This window comes from Homarus americanus, unplaced genomic scaffold (assembly GCF_018991925.1).
Source record: "Homarus americanus isolate GMGI-L3 unplaced genomic scaffold, GMGI_Hamer_2.0 scaffold5589, whole genome shotgun sequence".
Classification (NCBI taxonomy): Eukaryota; Metazoa; Arthropoda; class Malacostraca; order Decapoda; family Nephropidae; genus Homarus; species Homarus americanus.
In genome coordinates, this window is record NW_024736650.1 from 1,096,217 (window position 1) to 1,114,707 (window position 18,491).

General features: G+C 40.6%; 1 protein-coding gene across 1 annotated transcript in view; it reads left to right on the plus strand.

The window, feature by feature from the left end:
* Positions 1–13,942, plus strand: part of LOC121872263 (E3 ubiquitin-protein ligase RING1-like) — a 72,820-nt gene extending 58,878 nt beyond the window's left edge. The window contains exon 4 of the mRNA XM_042374929.1: positions 13,502–13,942. Coding sequence (XP_042230863.1) covers positions 13,502–13,728 — 227 coding nt within the window. The 3' untranslated portion in view covers positions 13,729–13,942. The remainder of the gene's footprint in view (positions 1–13,501) is intronic.
* Positions 13,943–18,491: the final 4,549 nt, after the last annotated feature.

The window sequence follows — 18,491 nt, forward strand, 5'->3', positions numbered from 1 at the left end:
CTTTGAAGAAAGCTGATTCATTATATTTTTTATACAGGTAAACCTCGAGATACGATGGGGCTAGGTTCCGAAAACCCATCTCTAGGTGAATTATCATAGATAGGGAGCATTATAACAGAGGGTTCAATTGAATACTTTCCCAGCCAATCTCCAAACACCCATGTATCATCGACAAAAAAATTCACACAATACTACTCTTAGTACAAAATAATTAAACAACACTCACTACATCATAATGGACAAGTTTGGTCATCGTCACATGTCCCCTCTTGTAGGTGAAGTGGAGATGTCACTCTGACTCCCACACAACCTCTAGGAGAGTCTAGGGAGTCTGTAGAGGCTGGACACAGAGTAGGAGTCAGAGTCCTAGAAGGGGCTTCTGCAGGTACTTCAGGGGCTGGAGGCATAGGCTTCGGCTTGGCTTTAAAGAGGGTGAAGTTCCTGGGTGGGACTAGAGAGGTGTCAAAAGTCGAGGGTTGTGGCTCTGACTGTGGCAGGGGTTGTCTGGCTCCATTGTTCATATAAACATTGATGATGGAGGTGTTTCTAAGAGCTTGGGGGATTCCCTCCTTTTCCCTATATTCGCCAAGAGAGAGTGGAGAAGGCATGTAAGCCGAGGTCCTCCTACTTTATACACTTAGGCTGGGATTCCATTAAGCCCTGCGGTTTTGTTATTTTTCATCTGTTTGATGGCAGTAGCTATCCTCCATCCAGGGATGGAGGATAGCTGAGATAGGTCAGCTCTGGGTGATGAGGGACCTGCTGGGTAGTCAGGATATCAGCATCGGTGTTTCGGTTGAGCAGTGAATGGTAGTTCTCTTTCCAGCGCTGAAGGATGCCATATTCATCTTTGATTATGGAGTTACCGTCAGATGAGCAGAGGGGGGGTTGCGCCTTGAGTGATTGGCCCATAAAATGTTTTAATGGAATTGAAAAATTCGCACATATTGTGTTGATCTGCAAGTTTTTGTGTTTCACATGTTTTATTTTTCAACCATTCGTTCTCTAGGTTGCGAAATTCACACTGGGCTGCCGCTTCCTTCTTGTGGTAGGTATCAGCTTTAATCCGATACAGGGTTGTTCTGCCCGTCAGTTAAAGCAGCACTTTTATCATCGACGAGTACGTACATTCCAGGTCAGTTTCATTAAACCAGTCCTGGTGTATTCTTTTGATCTGGCCAAGGGTCTCTGCAGGTTTTGTCATAACAGTGTCGAGAATACCCCATTCGGCACTAGGATTTGAGTTTATTGTTGGGTTGTTTATCCGTCCATGTTTGAGCTGCTCTCTGAAAGCATGTGCTGCCGCTGGATCATCCACACGCTTAGTGTTAAAACCTCTTCTGGAGGCTTGTTTCCTTCGCCATTTTGGGGCTACGTGACGTGAGAGCTTGGCTCTGACGAGTCGATGATCAGTGTCACAGTGGTCTGAGCCACTCATGGCTTGGGTGATGAGGACATCTCAATGGTCTTGTTTTTTGACAGCGTTGTAGTCAATAAGATGCCAGTGTTTGGATAATGGGTGTTGCCACAAACCCTTGAACTTGTCGTCCTGCATGAACAAGGTACAGTAAGTCCTCATTTAACGTTGCCCCCGACAATGTTGTTTCGTTATAACACTGCTGTTCTTTAGATACCCGTGATTCGGACAACGTCCCGCCGATTCAGTACTGTATAATGTCGTCACGGACTACTTTGTACGGCCCATCACCCTCTCACCCAGTCAGAGTGGGAGGAAGAGCCACCCTCCGGGTCTCAGTGACTCACCACCCTCTTCTTCTCCCACCCTCCTCTTCTCCCGCCCTCTTCCTCTCCCACCCTTCTCCCCTCCACTACCCACCACACACTCGCTCCACCTCTGTCCATCAGTGAGTACAATACAAAATTATTTAGTTTATTTATCTTTTTGGATGTATATTATATACGATTTTCTATAAAAAATTCCGTTGAATTTATGTATATGTAATATATTTAATGGGGCAAAGGGAGGCTGGGGAACGTAACTCCCGTATTTTATCTTTCTTTTGGGGAAAATTTATTCCGTTAACATTGCGGTTTTCAGGAACGGAACCACGATGTTAAGCGAGGACTTCCTGTAATGGTGATAGTGAGGTTGTGTACAGCACATTTTCTGAAGAAGTGTAGACCGTTGGGATTTCACTTGCCTACTCCGTTTCTCCCAATGATTCCCTGCCATATGTCAGCATCTCTGCCAACTCTGGCATTGAAGTAACCTAGGAGCACAGCCTTCTCTTCTCTGGGGATGGAGGTTAACACTCTGTCACGGTCAGTGTAAAAGGCCTCATTGATGTCATCCTTGCATTGCTGGAATCCTTACAAGATATTGATTAATTTGAGTATTAGCATTCCAAAGTTTGCACTAGTCATAAAAAGTTTAGTAATTATCTTAGTACTGTACATTTGAGTACAATTTTGTACATAGAAGTATAGTCATGTTTTGCTCAAAATTATGGCTCTTTCACAGGGAAAAGTCTGTATGACTAACCCCAGTGATCAGGATATTTTGGCAGAGTATTTCAAATAAATTCTTTGTTTAGTTCTGTACAAAGAGAGTAACTTATTCGCAACAGTGTGATGGAGTGAGGAGGAGACTGGTGTTGGAGGAGGGATAGAGACCCTTGGGGGGAGGAACTGCCCACTCACCCCCCAAAAGGTTCATCTCCCAGTCCCACCCCTCCCTCTGTCATAACTCTAACTTGACACAACAGTATATTGTTTATTTGTTATTTATTAATTAGTAAAGATATGTTACTGTAATAATTTGAGCTTATTAATACCTGTACCCTTAATACAGGGCGTTCTCTCTTAACGTCGGGGTTACGTTCCTGAAAATGCGACATTATGCAAAATAACGTTAAGCGGATCAATTTTCCCCATAAGAAATAGATAAAATACGGGGGTTCCGTTCCTGATCCTCCCTTTGCCCCATGAAAAAAGTTACATATACAGAAAATCGTTGCCACTTCTATAGAAAATAGTATATAGAACTACAGTACTGTACTACGTTTGTATCGGTACTCACCGATGGGCGGAGGTGGTAGAGCGAGTGTGAGGTGGGTAGTGGAGCGAAGGAGGAGGAGGGTGGTGAGTCACTAAGACTCTGCGGCTGCCTCCTCCTCCTCCTGTTCTGACTGGGGTTCCTCCACCGCTGGTTGCTCCTCCTCCGTTGTTGTTTACTCTTACTCGGCTGCCAGCTGTTATGAAGAAGCTCCTGCAGTCCCTCAACGAAAAAATTAATCCAGTGTTGGCTGCTTGGTGCTACTCATCTTCTCCTTATAGAGCTCGGTGTAACAACCAAGACTGTCCTCAATGCTGCGTTGAACCTTTGAGCTACGTTCTCTGTTTGGGTCGTCATCTAGAAGCATTTGCATTGCTTGCTGGAACATGTTCAACGATTCTGCCAACCTCTTTGAAGTTAGCCGTTCGTTGAGGTTCTTCTTCGTCGTCGTCATCTGTGTTCTGTTAGTTGTTGCAGATCTTCGCTGGTGAGTTCTTCTATATGGGATGCCGGGACGTCCTCAATATCCTCTGATTCCAACTCATCAAAGCCTGCCTGTCTAGCCAAGCTGAGGATATCCCTATTCACAGCTGGGACTAAGTCCATGAATCCAGTAAAACTGTTGATACACTCTGGCCACAGTTTACGCCACACACCATTCAGGCAACTTAATGAAATCTCTTCCTATGCCTTGCCAATGTTGTCAATAGCATGAAGAATGTTGAAGCCGTGCCAATATTCTCGAATCGTTGGTTTATTTTCTCCGTCGGTAGCCTTGAGCAGCTGGGCTATGGTATGCCATAAATAATACGCCTTGAATGCGGCGATGACGCCTTGGTCCATAAGCTGCATCAGTGTTGTCGTGTTGGGAGGCAGGAATACAACTTTTACACTATCATGCAAGTCTTCGAGATTGGGAGGATGAGCTAGAGCATTGTCAAGGATCAAAAATTTTGAAGTTATGGTTCTCCTTGGCACAGTATTCCTTCAGTGCCAGGATGGCGTACACGTTCAACCACTGGCTAAATATGGTGCCGGTTATCCATGCCTTCTTATTTGCCTTGTAGATGACAGTAAGGTGATCCTTCGAGTAACCTTTCAGGGCTTTTGGGTTGGCAGTGCGGGAAATCAGCATAGGCTTCAGCTTGAGGTCACCGGCAGCGTTCGCGCCAAGCAGCAGCGTCAAGCGGTCTTTTGCCGCTTTAAAACCTGGCACTCTTTTCTCCTCCTTGGAGATATAGGTCCTCTCGGGCATCCTCTTCCAAAAGAGACCAGTCTCATCCACATTGAAGACTTGCTTCGATGAGTGGCCTCCTTGCTGGATAATCCGTTTGAATTCTGGCAGGAATGTCTCGGCAGCCGTATCTGAACTGGCAGCTTCACCAGTCATCTTTATGCTGTGGAAGTTATAACGACACTTAAATCATTGAAACCAGGTCTCTTCCTTCGATCCTTCACCCTCTTCTGCCTTTAAGTCGTCAGACAAGGATCTGGCCTTGTGCTGGATAACCATAAGGCTCACAGGGGCATTGCGTTGATTCTGGTCCTCCATCCACATTGCCAGCATCTTTTCCACTTTCTCTATCACAGTGCTTCTAGTACGAGTCATCTTAGTAGCACTCAGAGAAGAAACACTTCCAGCACTAACCTTAATCTTGTCAGCGTTGGTCCGGATAGTACGCACCGTTGTGGGGGTTAGACCAAGCACTGCGGCTATGTCCACAGCTCGTTCCCCTTTTTCAAAACTGGTTAATACAGGTAGTCGTACAGTACAATACTTATTTTTCCTATTGTAGTATTTAATAATATTTTATATTATCAATGATAAAATATACACCATAAGAGGCTGATCATACAAGAATATATAGTAATAAATACAGGCATCTAACATGGTGCTGGAGAGTGTGTGTATATGTTGGTGGTGTTGGAGGGTGTGTGTTCCTGACACACACACACACACACACACACACACACACACACACACACACACATGGGAATTAAGACAACAAGCATCCAGTGGTCTTGTTGTGTGACTGCATGGTAGCGAGATAAACATCAGCTGTTTAGGAGCACTTGGCAACACTGATGTATGTTACCACTCCTTTCTACTCCATTTCTCTAATTACCCACACCTTTCTGCTGTCTCACTCCATATTCTAAAATGTTATGTAACATAATGTTGAAGGGATGCAACTTTGCTTATTTGTACTTATACCTATCACAATCTCCCTTAAAATACTTTAGCTTTTACCTTTATTCAAGACATCTTCAGGTCATGAGACCCATTAATCCCCCACCCAAGAAAGGGTGACCTGACATTGCATCAGAAGGTCAGTAATATGAGACAACGGAAAACTCTATTTATTGGAAATTTCCATTTCACGAACAGAGGTGGCTCGAATTAGTTCGTTAAATTGAGAAAATACTGTACTGTGGCGCAGCGGCTCATCTGGGATTGAGTGTGGGATTTGGGGGGAAATTTTTTTTTTTTTTTTTTATGTCTTATTAACCCAGCGCCAAATAAACCTAAATAATATTCGAATTATGGTGAAAATGCATACTGTACTGTTGTTATAAAGGGATTGCGGGCTGACGAGCACGAAAGGTGAGCTGTTCTCTCCTCTGCCACTTCACTCCACCTCTGCCACTACACAGCTATGCACCCAAATGTAGTTTTGTACAGTATCTTAATATAATTCATATTCTATTCCTATAATTTATTCATCTTAATCTATTACATAATATGTTCCTATAATAATAAATGACTTTTTGGAACCGCACAATTGGTTGGCATATTTTTTCACATATTTAGGCAATTAGTCACAATTATTTGCATGTGCAAAACATCACTGTAATATTATACAGGGATCCCCGGGTTATGAACGTGTTCTGTTCCTGAGGACGTTCTTAAGTCGGATTTGTATGTAAGATGGAAACGTGCTATGTGCATACCGTACTTGCAGAACAATGTTTAAAATTACACTATATCATAGCTTAATTCCTTATACAGTAATACCTCCGTTAGCCAGAATCCCTCTTAACCGGTACTCTCCGACAGCTGGAATAAAAATTTTTTCGGAAAATTGTTCCCAAAGCCGGAATTTTCTGGAAAATTCTAGATTTTGGAACGATTTTCCTAGGATCTCATTTTCTGGAAAATTCCAAGAAAATTTTTCCTAGTATCTGGAAAACTCTAGGTGTGGGTTTTTTTTTCCAGGTTTGAGAGATTAAAATCAGGCACATTTTCCGGAAGTTACGAGAGAAAAATTCCGGTACCTGGAAAATTCCAGAGATGGAAGACATTTTTCCGGGTTTGAGAGATGATGTAATGCGCAATTTCTGGAACTTCCGAGAACATTTTCTGTTACCCGGAAACTATTTGCTGGTTATATGCATCCATAAGCTGTAAATGAATTATATAAATTAATTTCATGCTTAGACTAGGACCCCATCCCCACTGGGTGAGCTGCTGTATTATACAGGATATACTGTACTGTATGTATTCCAAAAATATCCCAAATCCGAGACCCTTTTGGTTCCAAGCATTTTGGACAAAGGATACCCAACCTGTATATAATTTGTAATTTGACATCAAAACTAAATAACAAGCCGAATCAGAAGGTGATCTCTGCCTCGAACCCCTATCATCTCCCAGAGCTTGCCACACCTCCACTCAGGGCAGCATTAACAATGGTGCCCGAGGAGCCCGGGCCGGGGGCCCTGGGACCAGGGGGTGCCCTTGAACTTGCAAATATTTGTTATAATAATAATAGTAATAGTAACAATAATGTAAAAATTGCAGCCCATTGCATTGCAGCAAAAATAGTAAATGTTTGCAGTACTGTATTGTATAAGGACATACAGTCAACCCTCACTTCACGCGGTTAATACAACCCACAGGGTACCGCGTAAAGTGAGAAACGCGTAAAGTGAACAGCATAACATATGGGATTAATTGAAATAGAGACCGGGCCGACCCCCAAACTCCACTTTTTGACGACACACAACTATGTTGTAGGAAAAATTTTATCTTAACTTTATGATGGTATGCACACACAATTAATATAGAAGAGGTTAGGTTAGGAAAAATAAAGGTTAAGTTAGGAAAAATAAAGGTTAGGTTGGGAAAACTAAAAGTTAAGTTCAACACTTACGTTAGTAGAAGAGATGGGTCGGCATACGAGGATGGAGGCTGGTTCCGAGGCAGAGGGCAGGCTACTGGCCCTCAGGTGAGTCACCATCACTGTCATCCACACTTGTCAGGGCCTCCTTGACAAATCCCTGAAAGTCATCATCACTGTCTCTACCACTGTCACTATCACTGGCTTGGGCTGGCTGTGGTGGGTTGCGGGCGAAGAACTCTGTTATGCTTTGCTGACGGCTGGTGTTTATGTTGTCATGATAAACCTTGAAGTAGGGCTCCATAGTCTGCAACAGCTGGGTAGTGAAGATTTCATACCTGTTTGCGTCAGGGTCGTCGGAAAGGAGGAGCTTGACTTTCTCGATACACTCGATGGCACCCCTAACATTACTATGGGATAAGCGGTGTTCTTCTTGGGATGACGCACCACCTGCCTCTTCACTGACGTCATCATCATCTACCATCTCGTCGGTAGTCACATCAGGATCCCTTATCACCTCCAGGATGTCGTCGTTGGTGGTCTCGGAGAAGCCTGCAGCTGTAACACTCTGCGCAGCTTCTCTGGCAAGGTCCACTGCTACTGCAACAGTCTGAACCTCACCAGTCACAGATTGACTCTGCCTAACGGCCGGAATGCCTTGCAACACATGTCTCCATGCGTGACGAACAGTTGCTACAGACAGCTGATCCCATGCCTCCACCAAGAAGTCCACAGCTTTCTTGATGTTGAATATTCTCCAGAATTGTTTTAAAAGTACTTGTTGCTCTGCCAACTGTTGATCCTCGTCGTCTTCGCTCTAGCTATCGGTGGTGGTGTCGCTCAGGTTACGCAACACTTCCCTGGTGTTGGTGTAGTCATTCAGGAGCTTATTTTTTCGTAGAGAATGCAGCTTTTACATTACAGATTAACTCTTGGTCTATGGGCTGTAATATAGACGTAGTGTTGGGAGGAAGGAAGACCACTTTTACGTTGGGGTGACGATCTAACAGTAGGGGCGAGTGTCCTGGTGCGTTGTCCAGCAGCAACAAAATCTTGAATGGCACATTCTGTTGCTCACAGAATTTCTTCACATCGGGAACGAAACAGTCATCAAACCAGGAGAGGGCCAGTGTAGAGAACATCCACGCCTTACGTGCGGTCAGCCAGTGGACATTTAGCTTGGTCATGTCCATGCTCTTGTAGGCGTGCGGCTTGCGTGCTGTGTGGATCACCGATAACTTGAGCTTACAGGTACCGGAGGCATTGGTGGTAAACAGGACGGTGATGCGCTCCTTCTGCAACTTCCGGCCCCGAATCTTGCTGGCATTCTTCACAACGAAGGTCTTGGAAGGTAGCTTTTTCCAAAAAAGACCAGATTCGTCCATGTTAAACACCTGGTCGTCGGTGTACTGTCCTTCCTCCATAATCTCACGTAAAAACGGAGGAAATTCCCTAGCCGCAACACAGTCAGCACTAGCTTCTTCACCACCAATGTTGATATTGGTGATCTTGTTCCTCTTCTTAAACCTCTGTAACCACCCAGAGGAAGCATTAAAGGGTTTCGGCTCTGTAATTCCCATCTTTCGTGCCACTGCCATGTACAGTTCACGTGCGTAGTCCTTAACAGAGCGCGTGTCGACCGCCATGTTCCGTCGCGCCTGACGCACCAAGTACCTCACAAGTAATTTTTCTGTCTTGAGAAGCACCTGGTTGTGAAAATACTTGATCATAGAAGCACCTGTAGACTTTGTGATGTTCATGTGCTCCATCTTGGCTGCATCCTTCTTTATCGTCCGGATCGTAGATTCGTTCACACCATGCTGGCGCGCCAAATCAACCTGTCTTGTTCCTTTCTCCAACTCTTGGATGATCTTGTACTTCACCTCGTAGCTTAAGGAACGTCGTGTCTTCTTTGGCTTAGGGCGGCTGGGTCAAGGCAAGGAAAGGTTTCTCTCTGGGGGCGGTGGTCCGGCGGAAGCCATTTTACAGAACAACGGATGCACGATCACACGGTGTGGCCTGGAGGGATGAAACTGCCGCGGCTAGGTCAAGCGTCGTCTTTCCTCCCTCCCTCCCTCCCCCGGGTGGACACGTCATATTACTTTAAACCAATTACAGCTAGCAGCGGAGGGAGGTAGGGATGCATGGCCAATCACAGTCCGATACGTCATATGACGTCACTGATAACGCAACAGAGACATGCACTGCGCAACCTTACCGCGAGGCTTGCCCAGGCGGAGGCGGGAGCAGGCGGGTGGGGCGAATCTAAAAATAGCGTCGAGCCGGACACTCTCCGCGTAAAGGGGTACACGCACCGCGGAATGTGAGCATCTCGGTTTCGGCAGGGTACCGCGTAAACGTGGAAACGCGGAATGTGGGACCGCGTAAAGTGAGGGTTGACTGTATATTATTTATATTAGTAATAGTACTGATAAATATACATGCTGGTATTTCTCAGTTTGCACTATCTTTTCGTTTAAATGTGAATGCTAGTGCACACACACCACACCCCCTCCTTACCTCGGAGCAGAAATACGCTGCGTCAACAGTCACTCGTTCAGTCTCGTTGTGTCACGTCCGATCGCCGCGTACCTGCTTGGGTTTGTTGTGTGAGAGCTGCTCGGCGTGACACTCATTGATTCATATTTATCATTGGATTTTATGTCTTTATTAAGTTTACTGTGCATTGGATGAATATGACTCTATGCTGTAGAGTTATGGTATAACGTGAATTTGGGGAACTGCAAATATCTACCAGTCTACTTATGCATGAAATATGTGAATTTATGATATTTATCATATTCTATTCTGCATTTCAGACTTTCAGTTTCAGTTATTAAAATAATGAGTGGCAAAGGTTTAAGTGGAGCTGCTAAGCACATAGCCAGAAAACAAAAACAACAACAGAATTCGGCTGAACTTAAAAAAATAAGAAAAGTTACTTGTTTTTTTAAAATATAAACCAAAGTGAGAAAAAAAGACTTGTACACTGTAGTGCCTCTTCTGCTCATGCTACACCTACAGCTGACCAACTTTGCTGTAGTACTTTGTCTACTACACATACAACTGACCAATCAAAGAAAAGTGATGAAATTAAGTGGCATGATATTCAGTTCAATGAAACTAGTCCTGGAAAATGGAGAAGACCAATATCACAGGTACTTCAAATTTACTGGTGAAAGGCTGGGCCAAATACTTGTCAGCATCACAACTCTGAGTTTAAAGGAACCTTAAGAACGTATGGTTCAGGTTAGCATCAGAAATGCCATTTCCTCTCTTATTCTGCATTCTTCAGAACTTTGATTAATGGCGAATCAGTAAAGAGAGAATGGTTACTCTTCTCTAAATCACAAGGTAAACTATGCTTTTTCACATGTTAGCTCTTCTCTAGTACATCTACAAGTTCACCATTTGTGCATGGTTTTAATGACTGGGTACACACCACCAGAGCCCTTGGGGAACACGAATGTTCAGTGGATCACAGAAAACAACTCTAGCCCATGTACAGCGATCAAAAATCGGTAATTGTATTGGCAATGAACTCCGTCATCAAATTGAAAATGAGAGGAAATATTGGCATTCATTACTTTTGCATTTGGTAGAAGTTATAAAGTTTTTGAGTGAGCGTGGATTAGCATTCAGAGGATCTGATCAAGTCATAGGATCACCCCATAATGGTAATTTCCTAGGTATTCTTGAACTAATAAGCAAGTTTGATCCATTTCTGGCTGGTCACATTTCACGGTTTGGAAATAAAAGCAAAGGAAATCCAAGTTACTTGAGCTCCACCATTTGTGATGATTTGGTAATGGCTAGAAAGGTTTTGTCAACTGTTTGCAGAGATTCAGGGTGCAAAATACTACTCCTTATGTTTCGATTCTACACCCGATACTCCAAGAACTGACCAACTTGCATTCACCATTTGGTATGTTTCTTCGTCTGGTGAACCAGTTGATCATTTTTTGCTTTACCTTCCCATCAGTAGTCACACAGGAGAAAATATGTGTGATAAGGTCCTGGACACATTGAATGAATTGGACATACGGTAGATATTCAAAATTGTCTTGGACAATCGTACGATAATGCTGCCAATATGTCTGGGAAATATGAAGATCTCCAAAGAAAAATCAAAGATGTAAATAATCTCATTGATTATTTACCTTGTGCTGCCCATTCACTGAACCTGGTAGGAGTACATGGTGTTAGTTGTTGTTTTGAAGCCAAAAAATTTTTGGTTTGCTGAAGATACTTTATGCTTTCTGCGCAGGATAAACACGTCGTTGGGCTATCTTGACAAAGGGTTTCACTCCAAATGAAAACAACAAGATTTTAACTTTAAAACGCTTGTCAACTATGAGATGGTCTTGCCATGCTGAGGCTACAAAAGCATTGTGCCTGAACTACAAAAAAAAAAAAAAAAGTCTATATGAAAACCTGAAAAACTTTGTGGCTAATGATGATGAACCTGAATCTATGAGGTCAGAGGCAAATGGATTAATTGCTGGTCTAGAAAAGCTTCAAACAGGTTTCATGTCAAAAATGTGGAATAGAATACTTATTCGGTTCAATAAAGTGAGCCTAACTCTGCAAAAGGAAAGTTTGGATTTGCCGACAGCCACATCATTGCTTGAGTCTTAGAGGAGTTCACTGAGAAACTGAGTGAAAAATTTTACGAGATTGAAGATGATGCAAAGAACACCATGCCAGGCATAAACCAACATTATGAATATGAAGAAAAACATCAGAGAAAAAAAAAAGAGATATTTGATGAAAGCTAATCACCAGATGAAGAATTCATAGAATCCCCTGGTCAGATGTTCAGAGTGCAAACATTCACTCTAATCATAGATAAACTGCGGACTTGTCTTGCACAATGTAAAAAAGATTATAGATGACTAGCAGATGATTTTGCAATTCTAAAATGTTTCTCAGATCAAAACAAAGAGCATTTACCAACTAGAGTAATCCATCTCACATCAAAATACAGAGATGATTTTGATTCTGATGAATTTGAAAATTTTTATGGTCAGATTGAAAGAGAAAATGGATTCACCACTGTCGATGCTCAAGTTCATAAAACATCAGAATTTGGAAGCAATTTTTTCAAATGCCAGCATAGCTTTGAGAATATTTCTGTCATTGCATGTCACAGTATGTGTGAAGCAGAATGCAGCTTCTCAAAAATGAAACTGGTGAAAAGTGAAAGGCGTGCTACAATGAGCCAAGATAAGCTGAACTGCCTTGCCATCATGTCCATTGAAAGCAATTTAACACGTGTGATTGACTTTGAAGATGTGGTTTCCCTGTTTGCTGCTATGAAAGCTCAAAAGGCTAACTTTTAGTTAAATACATCTATAAAGTACTTCATCTAGATGCAGTTGTTTCTTCCAATAAATGAATTAAAATCAGACATTCTGATTACTACAATTTTGTCAAATTTTATTTTATTAAAAGGTAAATTTTTGCTTCTGAGTAATCTAAGTATGACTGCTGGTAATGATTGTATGCAACTTAAAACTTAAAGAGAAAACACTTGAAATGGCCTTATAGTTTATTATTTTTTAAGTTGAATTAAAAAAAATCATTAAATAAACTACCTTTATCTGAAATTTATAATTTTGTTATTTTTCCTGAAAAAGGCAGGGGGATGGGGTAAGGGGGGCCCCTCTCGATAAAGTGCCCGGAGCCCTAGATTGTCTTGATGCAGCCCTGCCTCCACTATTTGGTGCAGACCATGGAGTATTGCATAATTAACTTCTTGGGCTTCCAGTAAAAGTCTGGAGAGTTCAGTACAATATAGCAATTTTAACACGTGTTATAGGACAGATTTCCTATGCGTGGACGTGTACCAGTACAATATACTGTATACCCACTCAAAATGAAACCCCACTCTCTATGCAAGTGTGTGTGTAGTGTGTTTAAGCAAGTGTTTACTGTTACAAGTTAGCTAGTTAAATTTAATGTCGGTCCACCCATAGAGGCCAACTTGTAACAAAAGTAAGGTAATTTAAGAAAGATTCCAGGGGAAAAGGGTGGACATTATACAAAGGAGGAGTTTTTAATATTTAATAACAATAATGACTAATTATAAAGACAAATCCTAACCACTAACCCTACACCAGTGCCCTAGCTAAACATATAAATATCCTAACTACAGTCTCTCCTCAACTTACGACGGGGTTAGGGACCCAAATCCAGGTCGTCCCAGTCACACAAGTGAAAGGTACCTGGGAACTTTTGGGTAAACTTTTTGACAAGGTGTCATGCTGGGTTGTATACTGTAATGGGATCTCAGATTGTTCTCTCATTTTTTAAGTGTGGTAGATGTCATTGTTCATAAAACAATTTATTTGTCTTCTTACAGTTGATCACTTATCCAAGTACCTTGCGATGAGACTGACTTTGGCAAACCGTACAGGAGAACTGGAGACAGAACTTCCTTCATCACTCAACAACTTTTGTATCTACATTGCACCAACTCCAGATCAGTATATTGGTGTTGGTGGTTCTCTAACATTGGAGCAAATTAATGAGAAATATTGGAGAGTAAATAAACCTATGGAAATGTTCTACTCATGGAAGAAAAATTAATAGGTGAAAAGGACTATGATAAAGATGTATAAAAAAAATCTACAACAATGTTTGATTAATGGTATGTAGAAGAAAATATGAAGTCCATTATATTTACTTAATGGCTCTTTCAATTCTTTAGGAAAAGCGGCTGTTAGATAACAACATTTTATGTTGTAGAATTTTATAGTTCCAAGTAAAAAAATTAAATAAATAAATAAAATATTAACTCTCAGGCTTTATTTTCTAATTAAAATTCCTTGGTAAACTATGGAAGGGAAAGTATGGTTATGTAAAACACACAAGATTTTAGTCATGTATCAGTAATTGATATTTTAATCAAATGTAAAAATGCAAGAATTCCAGTAATTATCAGTATGTACCAGCAACCTATTATTCATCAAACACGATTATGTATTCCAATCAGAAACCTTTATTTTATTGAAACAAACAGGTGGTAACATTATATTTTTTATGACCTATGTGTCATCACCAGCTGACCTTTGTGTTCCATAATGCTAAACAACCACTGACATAGCCTACCAGTTGCCAGAAGACCCTGACAAGGTAACAGCAAAATATGCTATCAAGACGGACAAGGTAGGATACTGTTTTTTCCTGCAAGTGACATTTCTCACTTTGCCATACCAAGGTGGAAGATTCAATGCATTTGATGTTACAGCTGCTTCAAGGTCTAGTAAATCTTAAGACCAGGGGTTGAAACCCATAGCTCACTCTCACAATTTTAACCCCATTTGGCCTTGAATGGAAGTTTATGCTTCCACCGGTCATCAAGTCAACAACATTTCTTCAAAATCTAGTTAGGTCATACTACTGCCATTACTTTCCAATGGATCATTTGAGGATAATTGTTATTCTTGTTCTCTTTTGTACTTTATCTAATTACAGTATTCTCTGGTTTTGGTGTATGATTATATCATACACAATCAATTAACATTTTCAGTGTGCAGAGTGAAGGTGAGTGCTTTTTTAGTTAATCATTATTATGCCATGTTTACTTCAAGTGTTAGTTAATATGGCATAATCCTAGCAGATTTTTAATTATGATCAGTGGTGGGGCTGAAATATTTCCAAGGGTTCTGGGTTTTAGTGACTTCTATTGGGATGAATTATTACAGTGAAGGCTGGGTGAAACAGACATTTAGTTGTCAGCCACACTAAGAGATTCACTTGTGTGCAAACTTAGATTACAAGGGATTTAAAAGTTCTTCATATATGCAGTATGCTTTTCAGTGAATCTAGCACTTCTTTTTATTTCATAGTCTCTACACATTTAATGCATTTTCACATAAAAGATTCATGCTTTACATAAATGACATGCAGTTAAAATGATATCAAACCTTATGGACACTGATATAAGTTTGATAATTGAAATACTGTAGTTATTAATTGAATGGAATACTTTTATATGCTGTAATATACATTGAACTAGTACAGGTATTGTGCCACAGGCCTGAAGGCCTGCTATGAGCTTACTACAGTAACTACCAAGCCATTAGAACATTTCTTAAAGAATTAACTTCCGTTAATTTAACTCCCAGCATTTTCGCTCCGGTATTCTCGCTCATTCCCCATGCATTTCACTCCTGGTAAAATCACTTCCTTAAACAGTTTAAGGTGAATAGTAAATAAAGACCATTCAAGTGTATATTTATTAAAGAAGAAAAATATTAAAAATGACTCGGTGAAAGAAATAACCACATTAAAAGTGACAATTGTTTTCAAAATACAATAAAAATTTATTAGAAGTGATGCAAGTTATAAGCCATACCTCTTAAAAAGTCGATTGTGTCTGGATTATGTCTTATCAAGAAGAACTTACTTGTTGGTAACTTGTTCTCGTTTGTTATGGACATAGCGAGTGTCAGTAGTAAATGTTGGTTCAATTAGATTTTACTTTCATACCAATTTCAACTACTTTTCAATGAATATTCTGAGAGGTGTAACAGGCAAGATGAAACAGAAGCAGTTGGAATGGGTGATAAAAGAGCTGGTGTTATGACTTTTTTTAAAGTCCATAATGAAACATTGTGGAAAATGAAAAGTCCAGTGTACCTTTCTTGTGTCTTGTTTGGAAAAGCAAATAATCTTGGAACTCTGAATGACCATACCCTGAGAATGAGTGTAAAGATCATGAAATATATTTGGGCAGCATTTGAAAGTACTATCATCATCCTAATGTTTGACATACTCTTAAGTTATACACACCCTTGTCTGTGGCAAACACAAGTAATACAGTGGTCCCTCGGTTAACGAACACAATTCGTTCCAGAAGGTCTTTCGTTAACCAAAAATTTTGTTTTAACGGAATCCATTGTTTCAATGGGATATTGGGAAATTGGTTCCAGCTCACAGAAAAGTACATACAAAGTAAAAAAAAAATGCATTAAAGTACACTTACTTTGAGGTGTGTATGTAGAAGGCTCCTGGTTGATGATGATGATGATGGGAATTATAAGTGGGGGTGAAGGAGAATGGAGAAGACAAGGAAGTGGGGATGGAGGAGAAATCACCTTTCAGGGGACCCAAGCTTGATGGAGTAATTTCACCAATAAAATTTTAAGTTCACTAGGTGTAATTCAAGAATATTTTATTTAAATCAACACTGCACTGTGCTAAATATTATCAATATGTTAACTAAATTTTAAAATGACTAATAATTGTAATATAAAAAAGGCAAAAATATTAAAGAGCACAACTTTCTTGATATTTACTCCACTGGAAACGAATGTAAACATAGAACAGAGTACTGAATTGGTAGACTAGCCCATCAGCTGATGCTCACAACAAAACGTGTTTTTCGTAAGGATTTCGTTAACCGAATTGAAGATCCTTTTGGGAGGTAATTCGTTAATCAAACCGTTCGTTAACCGAGGGACCACTGTATATACAGTACTGTACAGTATGTCATTCTCACCACTAACAAACTGTAAGAAATTTGCCAATACAGGTATATAGGAATCTGTTCTGAAATTTCATAGACAGACCTGTTTGAGGAAATGGGGGGGGCTCTCTCTTTTGCTTGGTGTCAATTCCTTGTATTTTGCTTGAAATATGAAGTGGATGTTGGCTCTGCCATATAACTCTAATCAAAGTTTGAATTGGCAGTTGCAATAAGTGATGAGAAGATTCCTGGAAATTGATTACTGCAGGTTTCAAGTTAGCTAATGTTGTACAAACTTGGAGTTTTGCATCAGAGGAACTATGATTATGTTCACCAGCACATATAATAATGCCAGATTCTTCCTCATGCATCAGTGTTTGGACTCATGCTTTGCAGAACTTTATTTTACATTAATGATAAGTCTTGGACCCATCATCATTTATTTTCTGTGCTTCGTGTATGTAATTCTTATCCTGTGCAAGTTTCTTCTTTTCCGGATGCTGTTAATGATGTGATTCATGGTTGAAAGTTTTCAAGAACAAGTTCTGACCAACCCTCACCTGGCAGCAGTAGTTGAACCACTTGCCAAGTTAGGCCATTCCTGTAAGTGACACCACACTGTCATGTCACTGATAGTGTCGTCTTGTGGATATTTAAAATATTTAAATTATTTGTTTTTATTACATTTTAGAACTACTTAAATTAAATCTTAAGTTATACAGTATAATTTTGTTTTATTATTATCTAAAGTGATTGTACTGGGAATTAATTATCCTACATATGGCTGCTACTGCTGCCAGCTGTGGTTGGTATACAACCATCAAAATGTATTCTCCTAAAACCTATTCATTTCTGCAGCTACTGCGGGTAACACCAGTTAAGAAGCACATTAGTAAATTCTTGCAGGGAGTAAATTTACCAGTGTAATTGCATGGGAGTGGAATTATTTTTACCCTTTGTTACACAGTGTGACTGGCACTTTACTTTACTATCTTCACTTCTTCACTTATAAAGTTAGCTATCCATTTTCCCTAATCATGAACCACTGATCCTCAGGACAAGAGGTAAGGGCTGCCCCCAATCAGCCACCACATCCCTTTACGTATATACTTTACTGTACAGCGCAGTGAACTAATATTGTACATGCACCATAATTATACAGTAGCTGATGCATTATCAGTTTTGTTGAATTTCATCTTTTTTTGTGGGAATTATGGGTACAGAGGCAAGCACTGTCTGTTAAATACAATTATAGTGGTCCCTCGGTTAACGAACGGTTCAATTAACGAAATGTCGTTTAACGAATTAGCTCCCATAAGGATTTTCAGTTCGATTAACGAACAAAACTTTGATTAACGAAATCCTTACGACAAACACGTTTTGTTGTGTGCATCAGCTAATCAGCTAGTCCGCCAATACGGTAATTGGTTCGATGTTTACATTTGTTTCCAGTGGAGTAAACAGGGCCGGATTAACCATGAGGCACTGGCCGCAGGCCCCCAGACTCTTAGGGGCCCCTAAATTCTAAGGATAAAAATATTTAGCTATATATGCCATTTATGGTCAATTAGTAAGTAAGTCATTAACTATTTCGTTCTTAATGTGTCCAATTGGATCATACATATACAGTTTAGTGACTCTGTAGTGGCGTGTGGCAACTGTTAGTCTGTTTGACAACAGTAGCTGACAACACTCAGCTGATCCGGGACTCCATTGTTATTTATATATACCTTTAGGGTACGGGGCCCCCAAGCTGATCTGTGCCTCAGGCCCCTAATAAACTTAATCTGGCACTGGGAGTAAATATCAAGAAAGTTGGTCTCTTGAATATTTCTGCATTTTTTATATTAAAATTCTTGGCCATTCTGAAATTTAGTAA